Raw genomic sequence first — 27,106 nt, forward strand, 5'->3', positions numbered from 1 at the left:
AGAAAGCCCTGGTCCTCCTGGTTCTGACCTTAATGGCTGCAATTGACAGCAAATGTGCAGATAAAAACCGTCAAGAGCAGGAGATACTGACGGTCAGAAGATCTCTGAGATGGACCAGAGAAAGGTTAGAAAGAGTTTTAAAAGCTAAACTCCAGCTGATATGCAAGTGTCAAGCACATAAATACAGAGAAAGTGGAGTTCTAATTCTGATTATCCATAGAAAACCTTTTTTAACAAACTGAAGGAATACGGCTTAAAAAATTAGTTGTGACGGGGGCTATGATCTACTTCGATCAGAGTTTTTCGGATACCATGGACCTGCAAAACCAGGAGGCACAGACAGTCCCAGTAAAACCGAAGTTCGGGGCAAGATGGCAACCCTGGACGTACCTTGTGTGCCGGAGAAGAGTGTCTTGATGGAACCCAAGTTCTCTCGGAGGTTCAGAGCTCGATCGTAGTTAGTACAGATCATCCGGAGAGCATTTTGGTCGAATCACAGCGGCATTAGAGGACAGCAAGGCAGAAAGTGTAAAAGTCCTTTAAAAATTGATCAGGATTTTAGCTTAGATCCTAAACTATTTCAGAAAACAACAATGAGAGAAAGATTTGGCAGCAGCGAAACATGCCAGTTTTACTTCAACCGGAAGTCAACGGAAAGGATCGATAGAAATGACCAATGACTGTATATCAATGACTGAGGTGGGATGAGAGCCAGAGATCTGCACGTCACAGTGTAGGCACTGTAGAGTTGGGATCTAATACAGTTTTACAGAGGTTCTGTTAGTCCAGCCAAAACTGGAGGAAGAGAGATCTTTTCCCACAGAATGTGTGATTGTGACCATTTGCCACTAGAGGGCACCAAAATATCCAGAAGACCAGTGTTGGTCAAACACTCACACACTCGCTTTAGCTGGTCTACAGTGTCAGAGGCATCTCTGCACATATATGTACCGGTGTTTGTGATTAATATATCACAAACACCGGTACATATGTATGTGACTGATACAGGTGGATGTGTCTTCTGATGCTGAACTGCTACACCTGTGCTGCTCCACCTGTACACGTCGGCCCTCTGATGCAGGTCTCCTCTCCGTCCCCAGGTTCAGGTTGGTCTCTGTAGGAGGCAGATCTTTTAGTGTCATGGCTCCAACGTTATGGAACACTTTATCTGTCTCTCCATCTCTGCTCCTCACCCTCGTCCTTCAGAGCTCCACTTAAAACACACCTCATCATCTCCACTCTGTTAACAGTTGTTAATGTGTTAATATTGCTTGTTGTTGTTGTTATTATTGTTGATCTAGATTATAGAAATTATAGAAATTAAACATTATTATTATTATTATTATTATTAAGAAGGCTTGGGAAGATGATTACGGTGTTGCTGCAGTTGTGGACAGTGTTTATTCTCCATAATGTAATTATCAATAATAAAAAAAACTGAAACAAGACATTTTTTTAAATTATTGACTACACTAGACTACAACTATACTACAACTATACTCAGGTACACTAGACTACAACTATACTACAACTATACTCAAATACACTAGACTACAACTCTACTCCAACTATATTCAAATACACCAGGCTACAACTATACTCCAACTATACTCAAATACACTAGACTACAACTTTACTCCAACTATACTCGAATACAGTAGACTACAACTATACTCAAATACACTAGACTACAATTATACTATAAGTGCTCAAATACACTAGACTACAACTATACTCAAATACACTAGACTACAAACTACTTAAATACAGTAGACTGCAAACTACTCAAATACACTAGACTACAATCTCTACACAAATATTCGTTTCCGTTTGCAGTGCTGAATTACAGTCCAGGTCACTAGTGTGAGTTGCTGTGTAGAAGTCTTCTTGGATAACTTGACATTTCTCCTCCTGTGCTCTTCCATTTAATGGATCATGAACTCTGTCCCTTCTACCAAATCTGTGACTATCTGCATCTGAGGCTGTGTGCTTTCAGAATTAAGTGTCTCTTGCTTCAAATTCTGCCGTGTCTCATGACAATTCACTAAGTTGTTCCATTATCTCATTCCCAGGCCTTAATGATCTGGCTTCCTCATCTTAGTAACGTGCATTAGGTTCTCATTCCCACACCTTAAGTCCTGGCCACGCCCTAATTTTTTAAAGCAGGGATGTCACCAAGCAGGGATCTGTAGAGGCACTCTGTGGTCATCTGGACCGTGGAAAACCGGAGTCATGACATCATGACAAGATCTGTCCCATACAGAGTCCAGTCTGGGTTCTGGGACAGTTGGGACTCCAGTGCCGGAGTGCGTGAGAGTGGGAACAGGAGCCTGAATAAATAATAAGACCGAGAGACACGCAGGAGGTAACATGTCTACCTGAGTCTGTAGCGTGGTCTTGTGGGTGGTTAGAACTGTGGCAAAGCTGAAGATAAAGACACATAAGGGGCCACTGTGGAAGCTCAAAGTCCCAAACAAAACCTCCTCCATGGAAGCCGAAGGGCAATGCTGATGAGCTGTTTGAGTAAGGACAGTGTTGCTAAGAGCCTTCGGTGAGAGTCCATTCACATGGCCTAGAACTGTGAAGCCTTGGGCAGGTTAAATAAGTCAGAAGTCGTCTTTCCTGTTTTTGGGAGGTGTTCTCTGTCAGAGCCGTCATTACCCAGGAATCTGCGATTCTTCCGTTCTCCCAGTTCTGGGATTCTGGGGCAGCAGCTTCTCTGGACTTTGAGTTCAAAGCGTTTCGTTTCTCTGAGAGCTCTGATCCAGGTAGAAATGTTTCACAGCAGAGTTTCAAGTAGAGGTGGGCAGTTTGAGTTCAGGAAGTACAAGACACTCCAAATGACACTCTGCGTGGACCCGGTTCCTCTCCCAGTGCTGAGAGTCAGGCAGTCTGGGAAGGTTCTTCAGTTTTTGCACTTATTGGATGACAACTAAGAAAACAGAAGGAACCTCACTGCCATAATTACACTTTCTCTGTTCAGTGTTGCAGTCGTCTGTGTATGACCTGCAGGCGCGTTTACAGTGCATGTACATGTTGAGCTGTTTGTTCAAAAGAGACCTTCAGTCTCTCAACCAATCACAATACACAACCACTTCCATGTTCACAATCACCTGTTTATTATCACACACACCTGCACCTCGAGCCATCTTCCATATTTAAACCCACAGAACCATCTCATCCGAGCTTCTCCAGTATGAGGACACGTCTCTCCAGTATGAGAACATCTCATCAGAGCTTCTCACTGGCCCTCTCCAGTGTGAGGACACGTCTCTCCAGTATGAGAACATATCTCAACAAAGCTTCTCACTGGCCCTCTCCAGTGTGAGGACACGTCTCTCCAGTATGAGAACATATCTCATCAGATCTTTTTACTGGCCTTCTCCAGTGTGAGGACACGTCTCTCCAGTATGAGAACATCTCATCAGAGCTTCTCACTGGCCCTCTCCAGTGTGAGGACACGTCTCTCCAGTATGAGAACATATCTCAACAAAGCTTCTCACTGGCCCTCTCCAGTGTGAGGACACGTCTCTCCAGTATGAGAACATATCTCATCAGATCTTTTTACTGGCCTTCTCCAGTGTGAGGACACGTCTCTCCAGTATGAGAACATATCTCACCAGAGCTTCTCACTGGCCCTCTCCACTGTGAGGATTCATCTCTCCAGTATGAAAACATATCTCATCAGAGCTTCTCACTGGCCCTCTCCAGTGTGAAGACACATCTCTCCAGTATGAGAACATATCTCATCAGAGCTTCTCACTGGCCTTCTCCAGTGTGAGGACACGTCTCTCCAGTATGAGAACATATCTCATCAGAGCTTCTCACTGGCCCTCTCCAGTGTGAGGACACGTCTCTCCAAGACTATTCCATCTCTTGTTGGTGTTTGTTGAACCTTTGTTCAGGTTCTCCAGTATGTTCAGGTTCTTCTTCACTGTTCGTTTTTTTCATTCTCAGCTGTTTGCCTTTTCCCCATTAAAATCCTTTTCTTTCTTCTCATTCGTGTCTCGCTCCTTCGCTCCAGAATGTCACAATTAAATATTTCTAAACCAACCCGAGGACATGCATGTGCAAACTAACACCTACAGATTCTAACCAGTCATCTGCAGGTCCTCACATTTTAAAACATATCTAGCAGTGCAATGTCAGGCTAACTAGAGCCACACCATGTAACGAACCTCGTTAAAGTCACACAATCACCAAGGTCAGAGGTGTCGCTGGGTGTGAAACTGAGAGTGGTGTTTGGACAGAACTACATCAGTACTGTTCAGAGGTGTTTGGACAGAACTACAGCAGTGCTCAGTGTCTCATAATCTCCTCTTTCACTTCAGATCTTCCAGCACCAGTTTGTTCTGCATCTCTCCATCCCAAAACTCCCTCTTCCCTACGGCATTTGCCCATCTGCCCTCCCGCAAACACTCGTTCCATTTCCACGCCCCTTTCCTGCGGCCCGTCTCCACGGCGGCAGCAACGGTAGGCCAGAGTGGGGCTTCTGCCAGGCACAGTCCAGCCTCGAAGGCGGCCTGGAAGCCACGGCGGAAGTTCTCATTGAAGTACCTGTAGACGATGGGGTTGACATTGCTGTTGAAGGAGGCCAGCTACACTCAGAATACTATACTCAAGGACTAGTAAACTACACTCAGAATACTACACTCATGAACTAGTACAGCACACTCAGGTGAAGCTGGAGCTCCTGCCCTGTGTAGTGGTTGTTAAGACCTCAGAGGTGTAAGCCAGAGATGCATCAGTGATGTCGCAAGGTTTTGCTACCTTCATTAGCTGTGCAGGACTCATTTAGCCTGCACAAAGCATAACAGGCACTTGACGCAAACAGTAAAATGTCTCGGGGGCTTAATTACTGCTGTAACTACCCTCCACAGGAAAGGCCAAGTGAACCTGTTCTTAGTGTGAGTGTCAGAAAGAGCAGTGGACAGACCTCTCTATAGCAATAGCCACGAGCGTGAAGATGGAAGCAGATACGGAAGCTTACAGGTCACCTCATCAAAGGGCCAGTCTGGGGTAAGACAGAAGGGTGATACAGTAGAGCGAGGCTAACTTATAATGACCCATGATACCTTATAATGACTCATGCTACCCTATAATGACCCATGATACCGTATAATGACCCATGCTACCCTATAATGACCCATGATACCTTATAATGACCCATGCTACCCTATAATAACCCATGATACCTTATAATGACCCATGCTACCCTATAATGACCCATGATACCTTATAATGACCCATGCTACCCTATAATGACCCATGATACCTTATAATGACCCATGCTACCCTATAATGACCCATGATACCTTATAATGACCCATGCTACCCTATAATGACTCATGATACCTTATAATGACCCATGCTACCCTATAATGACCCATGATACCGTATAATGATCCATGCTACCCTATAATGACACGATACCGTATAATGACCCATGCTACCCTATAATGACCCATGATACCGTATAATGATCCATGCTACCCTATAATGACACGATACCGTATAATGACCCATGCTACCCTATAATGACCCATGATACCTTATAATGACCCATGCTACCCTATAATGACCCATGGTACCGTATAATGATCCATGCTACCCTATAATGACATGATACCGTATAATGACCCATGCTACCCTATAATGACCCATGATACCTTATAATGACCCATGCTACCCTATAATGACCCATGATACCGTATAATGATCCATGCTACCCTATAATGACACGATACCGTATAATGACCCATGCTACCCTATAATGACCCATGATACCTTATAATGACCCATGCTACCCTATAATGACCCATGATACCGTATAATGACCCATGCTACCCTATAATGACACGATACCGTATAATGACCCATGCTACCCTATAATGACACGATACCGTATAATGACCCATGCTACCCTATAATGACCCATGCTACCCTATAATGACCCATGATACCGTATAATGATCCATGCTACCCTATAATGACACGATACCGTATAATGACCCATGCTACCCTATAATGACCCATGATACCTTATAATGACCCATGCTACCCTATAATGACCCATGATACCGTATAATGATCCATGCTACCCTATAATGACACGATACCGTATAATGACCCATGCTACCCTATAATGACACGATACCGTATAATGACCCATGCTACCCTATAATGACACGATACCGTATAATGACCCATGCTACCCTATAATGACCCATGATACCTTATAATGACCCATGCTACCCTATAATGACCCATGATACCATATAATGACCCATGATACCGTATAATGAATCAGAAGCACAGATAAGTGAGTAGACATAGACGAATAGGAGGTGAATACAGTGAATAAACAAAGCGGGAGGGAAAATATGACAATAATTTTATAATTATTAATATTATTATATTATTATTATTGATATTAAGAGATGCTTAGAGAGCAGAAGACACAGATGTGTTTTCTTGTTAATGTAACAAGGAAGTTCAAGCAGGATGCGGGGATGAGTCGCAGACACAAGAACATACGTTTATTTGCACACGTAACATATAACACTTAGCACGCAGGCTAACGGGGCCAAACACCGACAACACAAACACGTAAACGATAGACTTTTATACATGTATGCTAATGACACAACGAGGAGCAGGTGGGAGACACAAGGAGGGCGTGGCCATGTTAACGAACACACACACACACACACACACGGAGGCGTTCAGGGGGAGGGCCGTACCGTGACAGTTATGAATATTTGTGCACTTCCTCAATACAATTCAAACTACCGTGGTCCTATGCATTAGTCATACACTGGTTTGATGGCACTATCATGTACATCTATTCATGCTCAAATGGCTAATTACTAAGGCACAAGCAGGGCAACGCAGTTTATAGTCGCATCTCTTTAAAGAGATGTTCCCTGGCAACAAGACGCTATTGGCTGTTCTTGTTTTGTCGATAAAGTAAAAACGTGTAATTAATGTGCGACAAAGTGCCTGCGACCTAGCAAGAAAAAAATCGTCACCCAGCCAGCAGACTTGTGCGCTGTGCAAAGTGGCGTTAATAAGAGCAGAAGAACATTCTCCCTCCCCACGACCCTGCATGGAGAAACATGTTAACCTCTCTCATAAACTCAACCCGTACTGCACGGAGAAACACGTTAACCTCTCTCTCATGAACACAACCAGGACCACACAGGGAAACACGTTAACCTCTCTCATAAACTCAACCCGTACTGCATGGAGAAACACGTTAACCTCTCTCATAAACTCAACCAGGACCACACAGGGAAACACGTTAACCTCTCTCTCATGAACACAACCAGGATCACACAGGGAAACACGTTAACTTCTCCCAAACTCAACCCGGCCCGCACAGAGAAACACGTTAACCCTCCCCACGCCCCCAGGAGGCCTCTCTGAACCCACCTGTTATTAGGTTGTCGGCTAGCGTGATGGGCAGGCAGAAGATGCCCGCCAGCAGGTCGCTGATGGCCAGGTTGAGGTTGAAGATGTTGGTGCCGGTCCTCATCCGTTTGTTCTTCAGCACTGTGAAGCAGACCCCAGCAGGTTTCCCACCATGCAGAGGACGAAGATGAGGACGTAGGCCAGGATGAAGACGGCTGCCACGGGTGGGGAGTGCTGGTAGCAGGGGGAGAAGGTGCAGTTCCTGTCGGCACGCAGGAGGTCGCTGACCCAGAGCTCTGCAACCCGGACTGCACAGAGAAACATGTTAACCTCTCTCTCATGAACTCAACCAGGACCACACAGAGAAACACGTTAACGTCCCTCTCTCAAACTCAACCTGGACCACACAGAGAAACACATTAACCTCTCCCAAACTCAACCCAGACTGCACAGAGAAACACGTTAACGTCCCTCTCTCAGACTCAACAGTACTGGGTCAGTACAGGGAGAGTACCGGGTCAGTACCGGGTCAGTACAGGGTCAGTACAGGGAGAGTACCGGGTCAGTACCGGGTCAGTACAGGGACAGTACAGGGACAGTACCGGGTCAGTACAGGGACAGTACAGGGACAGTACAGGGACAGTACCGGGTCAGTACAGGGACAGTACAGGGACAGTACCGGGTCAGTACAGGGTCAGTACAGGGACAGTACAGGGTCAGTACAGGGACAGTACCGGGTCAGTACAGGGACAGTACAGGGACAGTACCGGGTCAGTACAGGGACAGTACAGGGACAGTACAGGGACAGTACCGGGTCAGTACAGGGTCAGTACAGGGACAGTACAGGGAGAGTACAGGGACAGTACCGGGTCAGTACAGGGACAGTACAGGGACAGTACAGGGACAGTACCGGGTCAGTACAGGGTCAGTACAGGGACAGTACCGGGTCAGTACAGGGTCAGTACAGGGTCAGTACAGGGACAGTACAGGGAGAGTACCGGGTCAGTACAGGGACAGTACAGGGAGAGTACCGGGTCAGTACCGGGTCAGTACAGGGACAGTACAGGGACAGTACCGGGTCAGTACAGGGTCAGTACAGGGTCAGTACAGGGACAGTACCGGGTCAGTACAGGGTCAGTACAGGGTCAGTATAGGGACAGTACCGGGTCAGTACCGGGTCAGTACAGGGTCAGTACCAGGAGTTTCTGCTTTGGCCTCCTTTGTCTTCTCATTACATGTTTAATGGCAGAGATGCAGAGAAACCAGCAGACCTACTGCATCTTGGGTAATAGAGGGTGATTTGGGCTCCTGAGAGCTGAACACAGCAGATGACCCCCTGCTGGCTTCATCCACGAGGGCTTTCCCTGCTGATTAAGAGCAGTGCGCCAGAAAAGTTCCTGACAACAAAGTCATTTTTACAAAGAGCAATGTGACTCCTGAACACTTTTCACTCCATATCTGCTGGTTAGCTGTTAGACCTCGCTTCAGTTATAATGTAGGGTTTAGAATGTATCCTTTTTAAGTGTAGTGTTTATAATATAATGTTTAGAATGTATCCTTTTAAAGTGTAGTGTTTATAATGTAGTGTTTATAATGTATCCTTTTAAAATGTAGTGTTTATAATGCATCCTTTTAAAATGTAGTGTTTATAATGTATCCTCTTAAAATGTAGTGTTTATAATGTAGTGTTTCTCACCTTGTAGATTGTACAAATACTTTTGATGAAGTCAGGCAAACAAAATCTTCATAGATGCAAAAAAACAGTTAAGATATTAAAGCTCTTTATGTTGGACGTGTAAAAAGCCTCTCAAAGGTAACATTATTGCGTATACTGTCTGTTTTTACATGTTTATTAGCTGATGCACAATTGTGCTTTTCCCATGATAATTATATCTCAAATGCAAACACAAAACGCCAAAGCCGTCGTTAATAAAGGTGTCACAGCTCTATTTTAATAAAGCCAAAAGTTTTGATTGGTTATTTAAGGAGACAACACTTTCTTTTCCTCCAGGCGGGTTTAATTTGTTTATTGTAAAATGATCTTCGAGTCTTTCAGGAAGCCTAACTGTAGTTCAGCTGACAGGCCATATTATCTGAAGACTTAGCGTTCCACTAGTTGCATGAAGACTAATTATGTTAAATGGCTTAATGACATGTTAAATTATGTTAAATAGCTTCCTGTTTACCTGGAGGTACTGTAGATCTATCACTTTTCAAATTCTCGTCTTGTCCCATATGCAAATATTCCAATCCGCCAAACACCTGGCTCCAATATGCAATTATTCCAATCCGCCAAACACCTGGCTCCAATATGCAAATATTCCAATCCGCCAAACACCTGGCTCCAATATGCAAATATTCCAATCCGCCAAACACCTGGCTCCAATATGCAAATATTCCAATCCGCCAAACACCTGGCTCCAATATGCAAATATTCCAATCCGCCAAACACCTGGCTCCAATATGCAAATATTCCAATCCGCCAAACACCTGGCTCCAATATGAAAATATTCTAATCCGCCAAACACCTGGCTCCAATATGCAAATATTCTAATCCGCCAAACACCTGGCTCCAATATGCAATTATTCCAATCCACCAAACTCTTGTTTCCAATATGCAAATATTCCAGTTCGCTCCTGGTTTCAATATGCAGACACTTTAGTCCACCATACACCTCACTGTAGATTAAGATTAAGATCAGATTATATTTGTTAGTTTTATATGGTAGCACAATAAAACATGAACACTATTACTATTTTATTATGTATTTTTTCACAGTTACTCATTGCTGGTGTATGTAAGGTTCTTGGAGGTTATACCAACATGTCCCGGCTTGTAGCCGATTCCTGTGTGGATGTATGGAAGGATTATTAATCTCTGCTGTACTCTTTAAAATTCTCTTTAAGATGCAGTGTGCGGATTTAGAGGATGCCCATAAGCACCACAGGCCCATGTGGTCCAAGGGGTTCATCCAGTGCTACACTGCACTGAGGCACAGAGCAGGGCGTGGATGCTACAGGCCCTGTGTGTCCTGGTAGGTCCAGTGAGCCTGTGTTTTTATTTCAGTTTTAATTTGCTTCCTGTGGCCTTCCCCCTCCGTCTCAGACCCTCCAGCGACAGTTTTGAATGTGAGCCTGTGGGTTGGATGGGAAAAGAACTCCCCTGAGAGTCCATTTATTGGACTGTGAAGGAGTATCGTTATTCATCAGGATTAACAGTGAAGGAGTATTGTTACTCATCAGGTATTAATGAAGGAGTATCGTTACTCATCAGGTATTAATGAAGGAGTATTGTTACTCATCAGGATTAACAGTGATGGAGTATCGTTACTCATCAGGTATTAATGAAGGAGTATCGCTACTCATCAGGTATTAATGAAGGAGTACCGTTACTCATCAGGTATTAGTGAAGGAGTATCGTTGCTCATCAGGATTAACAGTGAAGGAGTATTGTTACTCATCAGGTATTAGTGAAGGAGTATTATTATTCATCAGGTATTAGTGAAGGAGTATTGTTATTCATCAGGATTAACAGTGAAGGAGTATTGTTACTCATCAGGTATTAGTGAAGGAGTATTGTTATTCATCAGGTATTAGTGAAGGAGTATTGTTATTCATCAGGATTAACAGTGAAGGAGTATTGTTACTCATCAGGTATTAATGAAGGAGTATCGTTACTCATCAGGTATTAATGAAGGAGTATCATTACTCATCAGGTATTAGTGAAGGAGTATTGTTATTCATCAGGTATTAGTGAAGGAGTATCATTGCTCATCAGGATTAACAGTGAAGGAGTATCATTACTCATCAGGATTAACAGTGAAGGAGTATCGTTGCTCATCAGGATAAACAGTGAAGGAGTATTGTTACTCATCAGGTATTAGTGAAGGATTATTGTTACTCATCAGGTATTAGTGAAGGAGCATCGTTGCTCATCAGGATTAACAGTGAGGGAGTATTGTTGCTCATCAGGATTAACAGTGAAGGAGTATTGTTACTCATCAGGTATTAGTGAAGGAGTATTGTTACTCATCAGGTATTAGGGAAGGAGTATCGTTGCTCATCAGGATTAACAGTGAAGGAGTATCGTGGCTCATCAGGTATTAGTGAAGGAGTATTGTTACTCATCACTAGGTTCCATCCAGTGCCCAGGTCAACAGACCTGTCACACCAGACCTTCTTGGAGACAGCTTCTCCCACTGTCCTGGGCTCTTATCAGGGGTGCAGAGACTGCAGGGGCCAATACCCCTGGTGATGAAGACTCCACACACTGCCATGTTTCAGACCACGGTCACAGTTCAGCACCAGTGCTATGGACAGTAAACTAGGCAGAGGAGGAACTCTCCCTCTCTGTCTCTCTCTCCTGGGGGTGTTCTCTCATAGCTGAGGGAGAGCACAGGAGAATGAAACACACACACACACACACACACACACTCACACACACACACACACACACACACACCTCATTTGTTTAGAATGACTGATTCTTCTGTTGAGGTGACGCGCCCAGTTTTCTATTACTCACCTATCACATTTTAACTTGCTCATGGTTACGGTTACCATGGATATGAAAATCTTTCTGATCAGAACCCTCCCAGTCGCTTAGAATGAAGTTGTTGGGTTTTTTTTTTTCTGAGAACCACCGTGACCTCTGGACGCTTGCAACATCACACCGTAGCTTTAACCAAAAATAAATGAATAAATAAATAAATAAATAAATAAATACATTTTATATATATATATATATATATATATATATATATATATACACACACACACACACACACACACACACACACACACACACACACACACATACACACACACGTGTGTGTGAACTTGTATATGAAATGTGAACTGACCCTGTTCCACTCTTTGGCACCTTTCCTTGAAAGTCTTGGTAAAAGGTTTGCATAAGTGTGTTTACAGTGTTTTCAGGGCATTTATAAAGTAATGACATTATTATTCAAATGGTGCTTCTCACTGACCCCAGAACAGCCATCCTACAACCTAAAAGTGATAAATACAGTCCATTCTTACTGCTCTCTGGAAAACAGGTGTCGTTACGTAAGAGGGAAACATTGTGCGTTCAGACTGTGTTTAAACACAGTTCAGTCAGGTGCCTTCCATCCCAGGTCAATCTCTGTTAGTATTTATTAACCGTTCGTAATCACAGTAAGAAAAAGCGGCGTTTCTCGTGCTGCAGCTCTGGTGGGACTGTCTTTGTCTCAGCTCTGAGCAACCTTCTGTCTTTAAATGATTTCTCTACTGCTTACTGTGGTGTCCAAAGGTTTTAAATCTGATTCCTGCTAGCTATGAATCATAGTCTGGATGAGGTATTCTGGATGACTTGCTAGCAGTTATGTTGATCAGTGAAGTTATAATGACTTATAAAGTTAAGGTAATCAGTAAACAGTTTCTATAACATCTGATAATGGTTGTGATCATCAGTATAGATGTTAATAATGACACAAGGACATCTCCTTCTCCCGGGAGATAACAGTACCGTGTATCATGGCAGAAATAGACAGGTCTGGTCTCTCCATGGCTGGAATCCAATCTAATGAGAAAGTTGCATTAAACCCATGTTTCACATGCTGTGTGCAGGAGATGAGCTCATTCAAACAGGTGTGAAATGAATAAATATGTACTCCAACTCGATTAATAAATATTTATTGAAAAATGTCACAAAGGCACAGCAAGAGATTGTTCAGTGTGATGGAGAAAGAGCAGCTCAGAGACAGCTCCCAGTCAGAGAGACAGCTCAGAGAGACAGCTCCCAGTCAGAGAGACAGCTCAGAGAGACAGCTCCCAGTCAGAGAGACAGCTCCCAGTCAGAGACAGCTCCCAGTCAGACAGCTTCCAGTCAGAGAGACAGCTCCCAGTCAGAGAGACAGCTCCCAGTCAGACAGACAGCTCCCAGTCAGACAGACAGCTCCCAGTCAGACAGCTCCCAGTCAGACAGACAGCTCCCAGTCAGACAGCTCCCAGTCAGACAGACAGCTCTCAGTCAGACAGACAGCTCCCAGTCAGACAGCTCCCAGTCACAGACTGCTCTTAATTAGAGTCTCCGTGAAGAACGATTTTGTGAACCAACCCTCCCCTACCTGCCGTGGTAGTGATGGCATTATTCTTTAATTCATATTTTTGTTATTAGTGCCCAGAGTTGATGTAGGTTCGCGCTCTGTCTGTGTGTGGGTGGGCGACTACTGCACCCTGGTTTCCACGCTGGTACAGCCTGCCCCCTGACTGCCCCCTGCGGCAGCCGACACCTGCTGGAAACGTAAACGGAGCCTCATATGTCTCTCAGGCTGTCTTTGACTTTATTGTCAGGATGAAGGGAGACAACACTCTATGGTGATGTCTGAGAGTCTTTCTTTGCAGAAACTTTGTGTTTCGTGATCGAGGCTAAAAGAACCCGAACATCCACCACTTGGACATGCAGGGCACCCAAAGGAAATCCCACCAACCCTGACCAAAGCTCAGCCGTGATTTTTATTTTCTTTGTGACAAAAAGCCAATGTCCTTTTCTGACCCCAGGACGTCATGGACAGGTTGGACAGGTTGGACAGGGTGGTCTTTTTGTACTGCTAGCTAACATTTGTGCAATGAATAAAAGTGCATTTGTTTCAAACAGCATGCTTTGAGAAACCGTATGTGTTGTGTTGTGTGTGTGTGTGTGTGTGTGTGTGTGTGTGTGTGTGTGTGTTCTTTGCAGTTAGACCACAAATGCCGTTGCAGCTCTACGTGAGGAGAGTGAAGGTGTGGGTCCCCAGGCAGAAGGAGACATCCAGAGGGTTGCCCCGCGCGTCCACACACTGCAGAGCCGGCATCTCACAGAGGCCTTCCAGGGGTAGCTCTGCAGGACAGACAGGACCCGGGACAGAAAGAGTATGTGAAGACACGGAGACAGAATGAGGCAGAGGACAAACAATGACAGAAAGAAGATACGACTGGCGTGGACATCAGCTCGCCGCGGACCACGTGAGACACTGGACCTTGGTCTGACTGCGTCAACCTGTCCGGTACACAGGCAGCGGCGTAGTGAACAGACACACACCCTCCAGCTTGTGTGTGAGTCTGTTTGTGTGCGCACTTGTGAATGGTGAACCTCCTATAACGGTGTTGGCCTATGACTCGACGAGCTTTTGTCTTATGGATCTCGAGCCAAAGATGAGATGGACCAAAAGGTGCGTGGACGACAGCTCTAATGACTCCGTTCAGCACCGCCGGGAACCTGACGGCTTTTCTCAGAGCCTCCGGCTCACCCGCCCCACCTGTGATCTGGTTGTTCTCCAGGCGGATGTGCTGAAGGGTGCGGACGCCCGTCAGCCGCTGGGGAAACACGCTGAGGCAGTTCCTTGACAGGTTGATGCTGATCAGATGCTCCATGTCTCCGACCGCGTCAGGCAGCTTGGTGAGCCTGTTTCCCTGCAAGTTCAGTTCTGCCCAAACACAGAAAGACCAGTCACTTCTAGAGCTACACACACACACACACACATCTATAAATACACACACTGGGCTAAAGAGAAGAATATGACCCCAGTACACACTAGTTACGTCATGTACAGTAGGTGTAAGATACCATCACAAATGGGCAGTGGTGGGGCAGTGGTTAAGGGACTTTACTGGTAACCAGAAGGTGGCCAGTTCAAGTCCCACCACTTCCAGTTTGCCACTGTTGCATATTTCACACACAAATGAAGCGCTCAAATCCAGATTACAGTAGCACATGTAAGCAGAGAGAATTGTGGGAGAAAACATTAGCACCTCTTAACTGGACAAAGGTGGTAAAGAACTTGTTGGGTAGGGCCTTTATTTCATTGTCTGCCAGAGTGATTTCGCGGATGTTATCCGTGCAAGTGCGGAGCACTTTGAACACTCCATCAGGGAAGCTAATTAGCTTGCAGTCTGAGAGATCTATGACAGAGAGAGAGAGAGAGAGAGAGGGAGAAGGAGCCAGCATGGAGATGAAGTACACACACTCTAATTACTGCATTCTTCCTCACCTCACTTCATTTCTCCGAACAGCACATGTACGTGTGACGAATCACAACTGAGCGCCACGGACGTAAGGCACAAAATGAGAGTTCGGAGGTGTAGGGAAGGTGACTGGTTTTTTATCTATAATTGGCTGCACAATGAAACTGACTGAATGGAAAGTGTGACCTTAAGCACTCGGTCTAAAGCCAGTGATTGTATGTGCTAAGCGTTTGCCTTTAGCTGAGCTTGTACGACAGCGCCATCTGCAGGGCAGTAGAGGAAAGCACAGAACAATGATCCAACACACAAGCTCAATGTGCACTTCTCACCAGTGGTGACCAGAGCAGGCGTGGCACTCGGCTAACCCCACACACGCCTAACCCCACGCTCGCCTAACACCATGCTCACCTAACACCTAACCCCACACTCGCCTAACACCTAACCCCACGCTCACCTAACACTTAACACCATGCTCACCTAACACCTAACCCCACGTACACCTAACCCCACGCTCACCCTACACTTAACCCCACACTCACCTAACCCGACATACACCTAACACCTAACCCCACGCTCAACTAACACTTAACCCCACACTCACCTAACCCCACGCTCGCCTAACACCTAACCCCACGCTCACCTAACACTTAACACCATGCTCACCTAACACCTAACCCCACGTACACCTAACCCCACGCTCACCTAACACTTAACCCCACACTCACCTAACCCCACACTCACCTAACCCCATGCTCGCCTAACACCTAACCCCACGCTCACCTAACACCTAACCCTGCACTCACCTAACCCCACGCTCACCTAACACTTAACCCCACACTCACCTAACCCCACACTCGCCTAACACCTAACACCACGCTCACCCAACACCTAACCCTGCACTCACCTAACCCCGCACTCACCCAACACTTAACCCCATGCACACCTAACACCTAACCCCGCGCTCACCTAACACCTAACCCCGCGCTCACCTAACACCTAACCCCGCGCTCACCTAACACCTAACCCCGCACTCACCTAACACCTAAGCCCACACTCACCTAACACCTAACCCCGCACTCACCTAACACTTAACCCCATGCACACCTAACCCCACGCTCACCTAACACTTAACCCCACGCTCACCTAACACCTAACCCTGCACTCACCTAACCCCGCACTCACCTAACACTTAACCCCATGCACACCTAACACCTAACCCCACGCTCACCTAACACTTAACCCCACGCTCACCTAACATCTAACCCCATGCTCACTGAACATCTAAATCCACTTACACCTAACCCCGTACTCACCTAACATCTAACCCCGCACTCACCTAACACTTAACCCCATGCACAACTAACACCTAACCCCGCACTCACCTAACACTTAACCCCATGCACACCTAACCCCACGCTCACCTAACACTTAACCCCACGCTCACCTAACACCTAACCCTGCACTCACCTAACCCCGCACTCACCTAACACTTAACCCCATGCACACCTAACCCCACGCTCACCTAACACTTAACCCCATGCTCACCTAACACCTAACCCTGCACTCACCTAACCCCGCACTCACCTAACACTTAACCCCATGCACACCTAACACCTAACCCCGCACTCACCTAACACTTAACCCCACGCTCACCTAACATCTAACCCCATGCTCACCGAACATCTAAATCCACTTACACCTAACCCCGCACTCACCTAACACCTAACCCCACACTCACCTAACACCTAACCCCACGCTCACCTAACACCTAACCCCACACTCACCTAACACCTAAGCCCACGCTCACCTAACACCTAACCCCGCGCTCACCTAACACCTAACCCCGCGCTCACCTAACACCTAACCCCGCGCTCACCTAACACCTAAGCCCACACTCACCTAACACCTAACCCCGCACTCACCTAACACTTAACCCCATGCACACCTAACCCCACGCTCACCTAACACTTAACCCCACGCTCACCTAACACCTAACCCTGCACTCACCTAACCCCGCACTCACCTAACACTTAACCCCATGCACACCTAACACCTAACCCCACGCTCACCTAACACTTAACCCCACGCTCACCTAACATCTAACCCCATGCTCACTGAACATCTAAATCCACTTACACCTAACCCCGCACTCACCTAACATCTAACCCCGCACTCACCTAACACTTAACCCCATGCACACCTAACACCTAACCCCGCACTCACCTAACACTTAACCCCATGCACACCTAACCCCACGCTCACCTAACACTTAACCCCACGCTCACCTAACACCTAACCCTGCACTCACCTAACCCCGTGCTCACCTAACACTTAACCCCACGCACACCTAACCCCACACTCACCTAACACCTAACCCCACACTCACCTAACACCTAACCCCGCACTCACCTAACACCTAACCCCGCACTCACCTAGCGTGTCTCTTCCCTCCTCGGCTGTGGCGTTGATTCTCCGGGCCACACGCACCACTGCTTCACCCATCCTCCTTCCGCTGGCCGTACCTGAGGAAAGATTGGTGTCAGTGGGTAGCGCGTGGCTCGGCTACAGGTGGGGTGTCGGGACAGGCGACGCCTTCTCACAGTCACCGGTACTGCACATGCGCATGTGCATGTCAGGCTTCCGGTCTGACCTGAGCCGCGAGGCCAGACTCGGTTAGAGCGGTTTAACGGTGAACGAAACCGAGGCGTCGCTGCAACACGCAGTCACGCAGGCGGGACCGCGAACGCGACACGTTCAGCTCGTGAAAGTGAAAGCAATCAATAACGGCACAGCGCGGGCTGTGAGGCGCGCGAGTGGCTCTGTGCGTGCATTTGGGCCTGGATATTCCAGCCTCGCGCTGCGCCGCTGACCAAACGACAGCTGTGCGCGACGACCTCGCGAGTCAGCGCGCTCTATTTACGGAACCCGTGTTCCGTGACTGCTCGTGCGCGCTAGCATAACGTCTCGCGTATCTGTTCCTCTGATCGCTTACTGCGGCTTTGAAACGGGGCGCGCGTGTTGCAGTCACACACGTTACGCACGCGGACGTCGCTGCTTTAAGCACCTACCTGTGATACACACACACACACACACACACACACACACACACAACCTGGCGGGGTGAGCGAAGCTGTCGCAAAACACGAGCCCTGCTTGACGGCAGCGGGAAGAGCGCCGCACGAACACGCACACGCTAGTCTCACCCTTTAAAGGTGAAGGGACGGTTGCAGAGTTGCGCTCGTGCGTCCGTGTCCTCCTCTCGTGAGTCCGGTGCGCCAGCGCAGTGTTCACGCGACGCCGGACCGTCCACGGCGCGTCACGGCGCGTCACGGCGAGGTCTGTTTGTTTTCCGGATTTGTCAAGTAAAATCCGGTGCGGAGTCAGTACAACTGCTGGCTCGTGTGTGGCTGAAGTGAGGAATTACTTTGGTTGGATTGAATTGGACTCTAAGCGGGAAAATAAATGCGCTGGAGTCTAGAAAAACGAATTATGCGGACGCAGTCTTGAGTTTAGAGGAGTTCTGCTTCCATAGCAGATTATTGTGGCTTGCCAAAGGCCCAGACCCCCCAACCTCTTGCAGTCTTAACGCAGGCAAGCGTGGAATAAACAGGGAGAGGTAGACAAATCTCGGCTTCCGCTCGGTTCAGCCACGATTTCCAACGCCCTGGTGGAGAATGTCAAGCCTGCTAAACGGGAGTGAGTGACTGACTGAGCCAGCGACCAGCGAATTTAATCTACACCAGACTTAATCTGAGTTTAATCTTAATATTAACTCAATTTTAACTTCTACCTGTTCTCCTGAATTTTCAGAACATCAGTCATAGCTGAGTCTTTGGTTACGTGTTAGTCTCTTACTGAATAAAGAGGACGAATATGTCGGTTTGTTGTTACTAGGCTAATAAATTGATAACTAATATAGACCCCCTCTGAATAAAACACTTCAAAGAATCATCATTTATAGAAATTTATTTCTTCATGAAAAAATAGCATTTTAGTGATGACTTCTACTAAAAGAATCATAAATAATAAATATTGAAACTTTATTTACCTGTTATTTACAATAAATATTTACATTGTCACACCGGGCGGCGTATTCTAAATGCAAACACAGTGCTTGGGAACTCTAAGGGGTCTATAATGAAACATGACACATTCTGTTTGGAGATGTGCTCACGCTTCTTCTCTGTTCTCTTGTATTTCTCGTTTCCATCTTCTGGATTCTCCTGCTGTGGTTCGGGTGGTTGCGCCGGTCGCTCATCACTGGCAGCCACACTCCTCCACCACCATGTCGTCGTGGTGGCTGAGGGTCATCTCCCCATTCTCGTAGTAGAGCATGCTGAGGGCACCAGTTCGGACGGGGGCGCAGCAGGGCGCCGGGACCCGGCCCGGCTGGTGCTGCTCCAACAGGCTCTGCAGTGGGAGACGTCACACACACGGTCTAAATACTTTTGCTAGAAACCCGCCCCCCCTTCATGCGCAGTACTATTTGTGCAATACTAACCTGCATGTATGCATGATTTGTGGGGTGGAACTCCTCCCCCAGAGGGGTGGGGCAGATGCCCTTGCAGCGGTAGGCGTTGTACTTCTTGGGGAACACGATCCAGGAGCCCCATCCGATCTGGTTGAAGTCCACGTGCATGTCTACCCTCCTGCAGAGGCTCTCCTTCTCGTCTTTGGAGGGCGGGGCCCGGGCGACGTCCCCGGGCTCGACCCGGCGCCTGCGACGGCTGTACCGCTGCCTCTTCGCCCTGCGGAGCGGCGGACTGTCCGGAGGGATTGGGAACTTGGAGCGCTCGGCCGTGTGCAGAAGGCTGGCCCTGTGCGGAGCGCCCTCTCCGGAGCCTGTGTGGGAGAACACGACCAGCAGGGCGCGGTGGGCCTGAATGTGGGGAACTCTCACGCCCTCCGGGTGCCCGCGCGCGCCGCGGGAACGCTCGTCGGCAGCTGTCGTCCCGTCGGGGTGCCCGTGCGCGCCGTCCGGATGCCGTGCGGTCGTCTTCGCCGTCGTCCCCGACCCCCGCGCGAGCGTCTGCTCCATCCAGCGGAAGAGCAGGGCGGTGACGTTGTACACCCTCCACTGAGCGGACGAGCTCACCAGAGACAACTCGGTGAGAATACCCAGAGGCTGGTCCCAGAGGCAGACGCTCCGACACGGCTCTTCCTGCTGATGGCGAATCTCTACGGTAACGTTGGCCCGGCTGGTTACTGTGGGAACACGGAGCCTCAGCTCAGCAGCCTGAATGTGTTGGTCTGACAGTAAGGATGAGAGGTCAAAGTTTATGACCCAGCGTCTCTCTCGATAGGTCAAACCTAGGGACGGAGAAAAAGATATTAAAGTGCTTGTCGAACAAACTGATTAAATAAAAACATGTTACATGAAAAATGTATGCGTGTGTTTATGTATATATGCGTGTGCTCAGGCAGGCTAAGCTCTCAGAAGGTCTTCTCTAGCCGTGATCGGGTCGCGCGGGGCAATACACACAACCCAGACCGACGGAGAAGCTGATTAACGAGGTCATGCGCGCGGGCTCCTGAAGTGGCCTTGCGGTTTACGCTTTTGATGCGAAGGCTACAGATCTAAGGGAAGCTGATTAAACACCGAGAGCGTTTTTAAGAGCCAGGTGATTAAGGGTGTGTCTATTCCGATATTGCAGAAACTCGCCGCTGCCTGCACATGCCGGCGCGATGAGTTAAAGCGAGCTTGACCGTCCGCCTGAGCTCGCCGTCATCCTCTCAAAACAAACACCGGATCGAAACCCATCGCTGCACATATCCGCGGACGCTTCGCCCGCACATCCTCTCCAAACACACACGCTTCGGCTTTCTCACCTAGCGGCGACGCGAACGGACCCCCGCGCCGGGCGCCCGGGCGCAGCGCGCGGCTCAGGCACGGGCTAATCTAATCAGGCCACGGGTGTGAAACCCAGGGGTCCGAGATGTTGATTTGAGTTAACAAATGATTTGTATAGCGGTGTCTGGCAGCTTGTCCAATCAACATCGCGGAGGGGCAACGTGAACGCCGAGGGGCAACATCGCGGAGGGGCAGCAGACTGGAAGCATGCGCCCCCGGGGCCCCGCTCGGGCCAAATGTGGATTGCGCGCATCCGAGGCTGTCTGGCGCAGAGATTTGACAGCTAGGTACCACCGCGCCGCAGAACAATAGCGGCAACACGGCCCAGACGTTCGCATTTTAGCGCAATATTGCCAGTCTGCTTGCCTAGCGTACGTGATATTTCCTATATATATGTTTTATATATAGTTTTATATATGTTTTTATAGTAGTTTTCTATATGCAAAGCGCAACATTTTGAGGAAAAGTTTTAAAAAGTTAATAAAGGCTCTTACTCTTGGACATGACGCTCTTGACGGTGTCGGCTTGACTCGCGCGCTCCAGATCGGCGTAGTCCGTGGCTCGAGATTGATTAGACTTGAAATTCCGGTACAGGCGCATCATGTACGTCGGCAGATGGTGTCGTGGCGTCGCGCTCCTGGCTCCGTGCACGTTTCCGGGTATCCCGAACACTCCGACCAGGAGGAGCCGGAGGCAGAGCGCCGGGAGAGCTCGCGGAGTGTGCATCGTGGGACGGCTCGCGATGACAGGTCGCCCCGCTCGCGCTCTGCCTGCTTTATATACCCACACCCTGCGGGTCGCACAGGGCATTCAAAGGAAGAGTGTCTCCTTGAGGGCTGACATGACAGCTCATCAGCCATTGAGCTGTAAATGAGGCGCTGCTGCGCATGTTTTACAATGCACGTTACGACTCATTTGCTCCGCATTACACGACTCCTCGAGCTCTGCGTGTCTTTGAAGACTGAAATGGTCATAATCTGCACATATCGTTATTGCACAAAAAAAAAAAGCATTCAGTTCGTTCGTGTTTATAACGTGTCAGGCACAATGTCCTCCTTTTCAGACCTGTTCGAGCCAGATAAAACGTTATATTCATTATTTTTCTCTTTATTTTTTTTTTACATTATATATATATATATATATATATATATATATATATATATATATATATATATATTTATTTATTTTATTTTTTAATTTATTTTTTTCATATATATATATATATAAATATATATATATTTATTTATTTATTTTATTTATTTTTTCCATATATATATATATATATATATATAAATATATATATATATATATATATATGCAAATGTGGTGTGTGTGTGGTATGTGTGTGTGTATATATATATATAATGTAAAAAATAAAGAGAAAAATAATGAATATAACGTTTGCATATATATTTGCATATATATATATGCAAATGTGGTGTGTGTGTGTGTGTGTGTGTGTGTGTGTGTGTGTGTGTGTGTGTGTGGTATGTATGTGTGTGTGTATGTATATATATATATATATATATATATATATATATATATATATATATATATATATATATGTATATATATGCAAATGTGATGTGTATATATAAAGAGAGAGAGCAACGATTTAGTGCAGCCTATGAATTCTGCCAGCTGCCTACGACGCGGGTAGTCGCGCGCTTTCAAGTACCAAGCACAGAGTGAGTCCGTGGGGCTCGCGCATGCATGCCTAAATGCGCGCATGCTCGGAGCACCATCTTGTAAGCACAATGCTTGCCACTTTCCGAGTGAAAGCCCGGACTTTATCGGTGCGACGGTGATCCGGCCACTTTAAATGACGGCCACATCTGCGTTTATGCAGAGTAGACCTGGTTCATGCATAAGAACATTTCTGCCTTTTAGTCTTTCGAACCGAGGACCTGTGTTTGATGCAATGGTGAGTAACGAAGTTTTAGAGTCGTTTCCTTCTCGCCTGCACGCCAGTGTGTGTCGCGTGGTGTCTCTCGAAATCCGCGAGGCACATTTCGCAAAGGATTGATGCGCTCGTTTCACGAAACCCCGTCCGCTCGAGAGCCGAACGCGAGCGGCCTGCGTGCGTCTTCCACCCTCGTCATTTGCGTTGTTTGCAGACTCTCAGTCTGCTGTGCCGCGGCGCGTTGTGAGTTTAACCCGTCGGGTGCGCCAAGGCGAGGCGCGCGCCGTTTCCTAATCGATGCTCGTCTGAGCTCGTGTGCGGTAGCTGCAACCCAGCGCGCGTACACATTGCCATGCATGTTTGATGTAATATGATGGATTCCGGTTTGTGTGTGTGTGTGTAGCTCAAAGCGCCCGGTGCCCAAACGTCATCGCTACTGAGGGACCTAAGGACGTTTTCACACCTTCCTCGCGCTAAACACGTATTCTCATCACAACCTTGGACATCAAGGGTGCGCGCGCCTGTTCGCGCGATTGTAATGCCGAACGAGCCTATTGTGAGTATGGAGCACGCAGCCCTTATTAGTTGGGGGACTTTATGCTAATGGCTTGGAATAAAGGGGTCCCGTTGATTGAGTGCGAGCGGCCGGGCTTTCATCTGCGTGTCGCTCGAGACGCGCGGAAAACCCGGCCCGAAGTGACTTCCGAGCGGCCGAGCCGTGCCACGAGCACGGGTGCACGGAGTGGCGAAACCCCCATCTCCAAATCCCATCAAATCATAAAACGGCTTACGGCAGTTTGGAGTCTCGTAGTATCGACAGCTGAAGATGATCGATGACGAGCGCGGATCGAAACCGAACTTCAATCAGAGTTCGGAGGGGGCGGGGGGGTCGTGGCAGCTCGAGCTCGTTCAGATGAGACAGACACCTCTTCCCCTGCTCAAGCTCTTAAAATCATTGGATGTAATTGGATTGGTAATAATCCTGTGGTTTTAATCTGTGCATTTTGGATTAGAGCCGTTTGCAGCGAGGATTAAGATTGGGTGTTGGGTTTGGGGGGGGTTGCGGAGGTCGCCGCATGCAGCTTTAGGTGTCAACCGCACGGGCTTTATGGGTATTACTGGGAGCGAGACGAGGCAGTCTTGTTTTAGTTCACAGTTGTAGACCGCAGGCATGTTGTACGGCGCCGTTAGACGGAATAAATGCCATGACGTAAAGACTGAATCAGTCTTTTGTCAGATGTGTAAAAATTTACGAGTGTACGTGACCAGTGGCCGTACCGTGAACAGGACATTGTATGTTCCTTACGTGTTCGGTTGCATGGGCATGGTCTTGTTCCTCAGCTGTGTCTGGGCTGGTTAACACCCAGATTTTGCAGTCTATCGAGAAGATATCAACACTAACACAGGGTGGGTTTTAATCCAGGGTTAAAGACTTGCCTCCTACGCCCAGTCTGTTATTGGAGGCGTTTGAGTGTCACTCATCGGTGTATTCATTTTAAAAGGGGTTACAGATATGGACCATGTGTGTGTGAGCTGTAAGATAGTTTTACTGTGCTCTGAAAGATAACAGGACCACTGCAGGCGCTGAGGTTTTCGGTGTCCAACACGATTGCGGTGTTCTTTTCCAAGGCTCTTCTCGGCACTGGAGCCGTGCTGAGCTGAAGGATAAGTGTGTTGTTCGTCTGCCACCATTAGGTGGCATGTTTCTAAGTCTGTAATGTCGGTGTGGTAGATGGCATCAGCCCAAGGTGAGCCCGGGTCCTGAGATGTTTTGCACCAAGTCCGTCGTCGATGAGACGGTGCAGGTCTGAAGAACAGGGCAGCTCTCTGTAAACACATGGCAGACTTGTGGAGGAGAATAAGGCCAGTCGGAAAAGGATGTTTAAAAAAAAAAAGTCTCATCCATCTGCAAGATGTAGAGCAGAACACACAAAGGAAACAGGCAGGTAACCGCTATCCACTGTGTGTGTGTGTGTGTGTGCATGCATATATAGGGAGAAGCTGCAATATAATGTAGAGCTACATATTATCTCACACACACGCACATGCATTGTCAACACACGCATGCACGTGCACACACACACACACACACACGCACACAAACCTCAAGCAATCTGTTATATTCTAAAAGGGCATGCAGACTGCTTGACTGGCAGCCTGTATAGTTACAGGGACATTGAGGCACACACACACTCAACTTCAGCCTTCTGGGTTTTCCGTTCTTGCCATGTGTGTGTATCTTAAATCTGTGCTGTTGCAGACACCAACCAAACACCTCTCTTCCACCAACCAAATACTTCTCCTCCACCAACCAAACACCTCTCTTCCACCAACCAAATACTTCTCCTCCACCAACTAAACACCTCTCCTCCACCAACCAAACACCTCTCCTCCAACCCCCCTTTGTTTGTCACCTCCTAGCACCTGGTCTGATTTCACGTGGCCAGCCTACTGAACTCGGCTAATAATGTTGGCACTGATCTTGTTCTCTTTGGTCTGAGCTGGACCAGTACAGTGGAGCACCGGGAGGTCGTGTTGTTGGCCTCTGATTATTCATCTGTATTTATGTATGTCATATTTATTTGAGATTTGGTAATGAGACAGCTATAAACGTCAGTGTTTGGTGTTTGTTCTCGCTCTGTGTGTGTGTGTGTGTGTGTGTGTGTGTGTTGCCATGTGTATGCGAGACGCTACAGGAAGGAAGGAACAGGTGTGGCAGTTCAGTAAACAGCCGTTATTGTGCTGCAATGGACTGGTCTGCCCAACACACACACAAACACACACAGCATTTTTATCCAAAGCAACTTACAATCATGACTGAACACATCTTGAGTAATTGAGGGTTGAGGGTTTTGTTCAGGGGCCCAACAGTGGAAACCTGGCAGTGGTGGGACTTGAACTGGTAACCTTCTGGTTACTAGTAGAGTACCTTACAAATGCATACAAACACACACACACCACGTGCACACACAGGTGCACAAACACCCACACACTCATACACATACACATGCACAGGCATGCAGCCTACAGGAAATACATGCTTAACACACACACACACACACCCACACCCACAGGAAATGCACAGTTAGGAAATCCATGTAGCATTTTTAACATGGAACGCACCGTTGTTTAGAATTTATAATGATTTTGGCTGTGTATTTGTGTGTAAATTGAGTGCGCAAGAGCTGTTTGCGTTGAACGCAAGCGCAGCCACCGAGTTTGCGTTTATCGCGGGAGGTGACGCGCACAGAGCCGATTTAGCTCGAGATCGAGATACAGCAGACACTTCCTCACCTCTCGGCCAGTACACGTGTGGGAGTTGCTGGCCAGATCCTAAACCACACTCGTTCACTCATTCACTTCTACACTCGTTCACTCATTCACTTCTACACTCCTTCACTCATTCACTTCTACACTCCTTCCCTCACTCCCTTCTCCGGACCAGACGGGAGAATGACGTGCCCGGGAGGGCACGGACTACGGAGTGTGTGGCCCGGGGGGAAGCTGACCACACCCCTCGCCTGTTGCTCCTGGTCAGAATTACGTGATCTCAGGCCGAGCGTTTGTGAAAGCGTGTGGATCCTGTTGGGTCATCACACACGCCAGCTTGTGTGTTATCTGCGGTCACATGACCCGGCCTGTGCAGGGCGAGGGTGTGTGTGTGTGTGTGTGTGTGTGTGTGTGTGTCACTTGCTTATTTCTCTGTAACTGTGTGAAGAAAGTCTGTGTGCTAGCATGTGTGTGCGAGGGAGAGTGAGTGGAGGAAGTGTGTGTGTGTGTGTGTGTGTGTGTGTGGGAGGGGGGATGTTTTGAGAGGATGTAAAGGCGGACTCTCAGTCTTACCAGCAGCCACACACACACTTTACCACGCTTCCTCACCCCAGAAAGCTTGACTGCATGTGTGTGTGTGCGTGATTCCCATTCGTCCTTCTGTTAATGACTCAGATACAACAGAG

At 47.6% G+C, this 27,106-nt stretch overlaps 4 protein-coding genes across 10 annotated transcripts in view; 1 reads left to right on the forward strand and 3 right to left on the reverse strand.

Moving 5' to 3' along the window:
* Positions 1 to 4,322: 4,322 nt before the first annotated feature.
* LOC113576392 (uncharacterized) lies at positions 4,323 to 7,737 on the reverse strand. The gene is given in 4 exon segments (XM_081697198.1): positions 4,323 to 4,598; positions 4,998 to 5,014; positions 7,435 to 7,567; positions 7,570 to 7,737. Coding segments are annotated over 4 exon segments (594 nt in total).
* Positions 7,738 to 13,070: 5,333 nt separating this feature from the next.
* On the reverse strand, positions 13,071 to 18,718 carry lrrc20 (leucine rich repeat containing 20). 3 transcript variants are annotated; one of them, XM_027008418.3, is made up of 5 exons: positions 18,600 to 18,718; positions 17,829 to 17,918; positions 15,184 to 15,333; positions 14,691 to 14,858; positions 13,071 to 14,272 (listed from the first exon to the last, which is right to left on the reverse strand). In XM_027008418.3, the coding sequence occupies exons 2-5, from the start codon at positions 17,896 to 17,898 to the stop codon at positions 14,157 to 14,159; spliced, it is 504 nt and encodes a 167-aa protein (XP_026864219.2). In that variant the 5' UTR covers positions 17,899 to 17,918; positions 18,600 to 18,718; the 3' UTR covers positions 13,071 to 14,156. The 3 variants fall into 3 exon arrangements, with proteins under 3 accessions (XP_026864219.2, XP_081554191.1, XP_026864220.2); XM_081698065.1 differs by lacking the exon at positions 18,600 to 18,718 and adding an exon at positions 18,509 to 18,570; XM_027008419.3 differs by lacking the exon at positions 18,600 to 18,718 and adding an exon at positions 18,465 to 18,521.
* A 661-nt stretch (positions 18,719 to 19,379) lies between these two features.
* Positions 19,380 to 21,922, reverse strand: ndr2 (nodal-related 2). The gene is made up of 3 exons (XM_035533201.2): positions 21,742 to 21,922; positions 19,898 to 20,706; positions 19,380 to 19,806 (listed from the first exon to the last, which is right to left on the reverse strand). Exons 1-3 carry the CDS (start codon positions 21,848 to 21,850, stop codon positions 19,654 to 19,656), a joined length of 1,071 nt encoding a protein of 356 aa, XP_035389094.2. The 5' UTR covers positions 21,851 to 21,922; the 3' UTR covers positions 19,380 to 19,653.
* A 1,054-nt stretch (positions 21,923 to 22,976) lies between these two features.
* pald1a (phosphatase domain containing paladin 1a) overlaps positions 22,977 to 27,106 on the forward strand; it is a 39,053-nt gene continuing 34,923 nt past the window's right edge. Inside the window, exons 1-2 of one of the 5 annotated variants that reach the window (XM_035533807.2) lie at positions 22,977 to 23,171; positions 24,883 to 25,096. The gene's annotated coding sequence lies outside the window, so the exon portion shown is untranslated. Of the gene's footprint in view, positions 23,172 to 24,882; positions 25,097 to 27,013 lie in introns of those variants that run through there. The other 4 variants (XM_035533808.2, XM_027008416.3, XM_081697465.1 and 1 more) reach the window with 4 other exon arrangements.

This window comes from Electrophorus electricus, chromosome 15 (assembly GCF_041902795.1).
Source record: "Electrophorus electricus isolate QZ-2024a chromosome 15, ASM4190279v1, whole genome shotgun sequence".
Classification (NCBI taxonomy): domain Eukaryota; kingdom Metazoa; phylum Chordata; class Actinopteri; order Gymnotiformes; family Gymnotidae; genus Electrophorus; species Electrophorus electricus.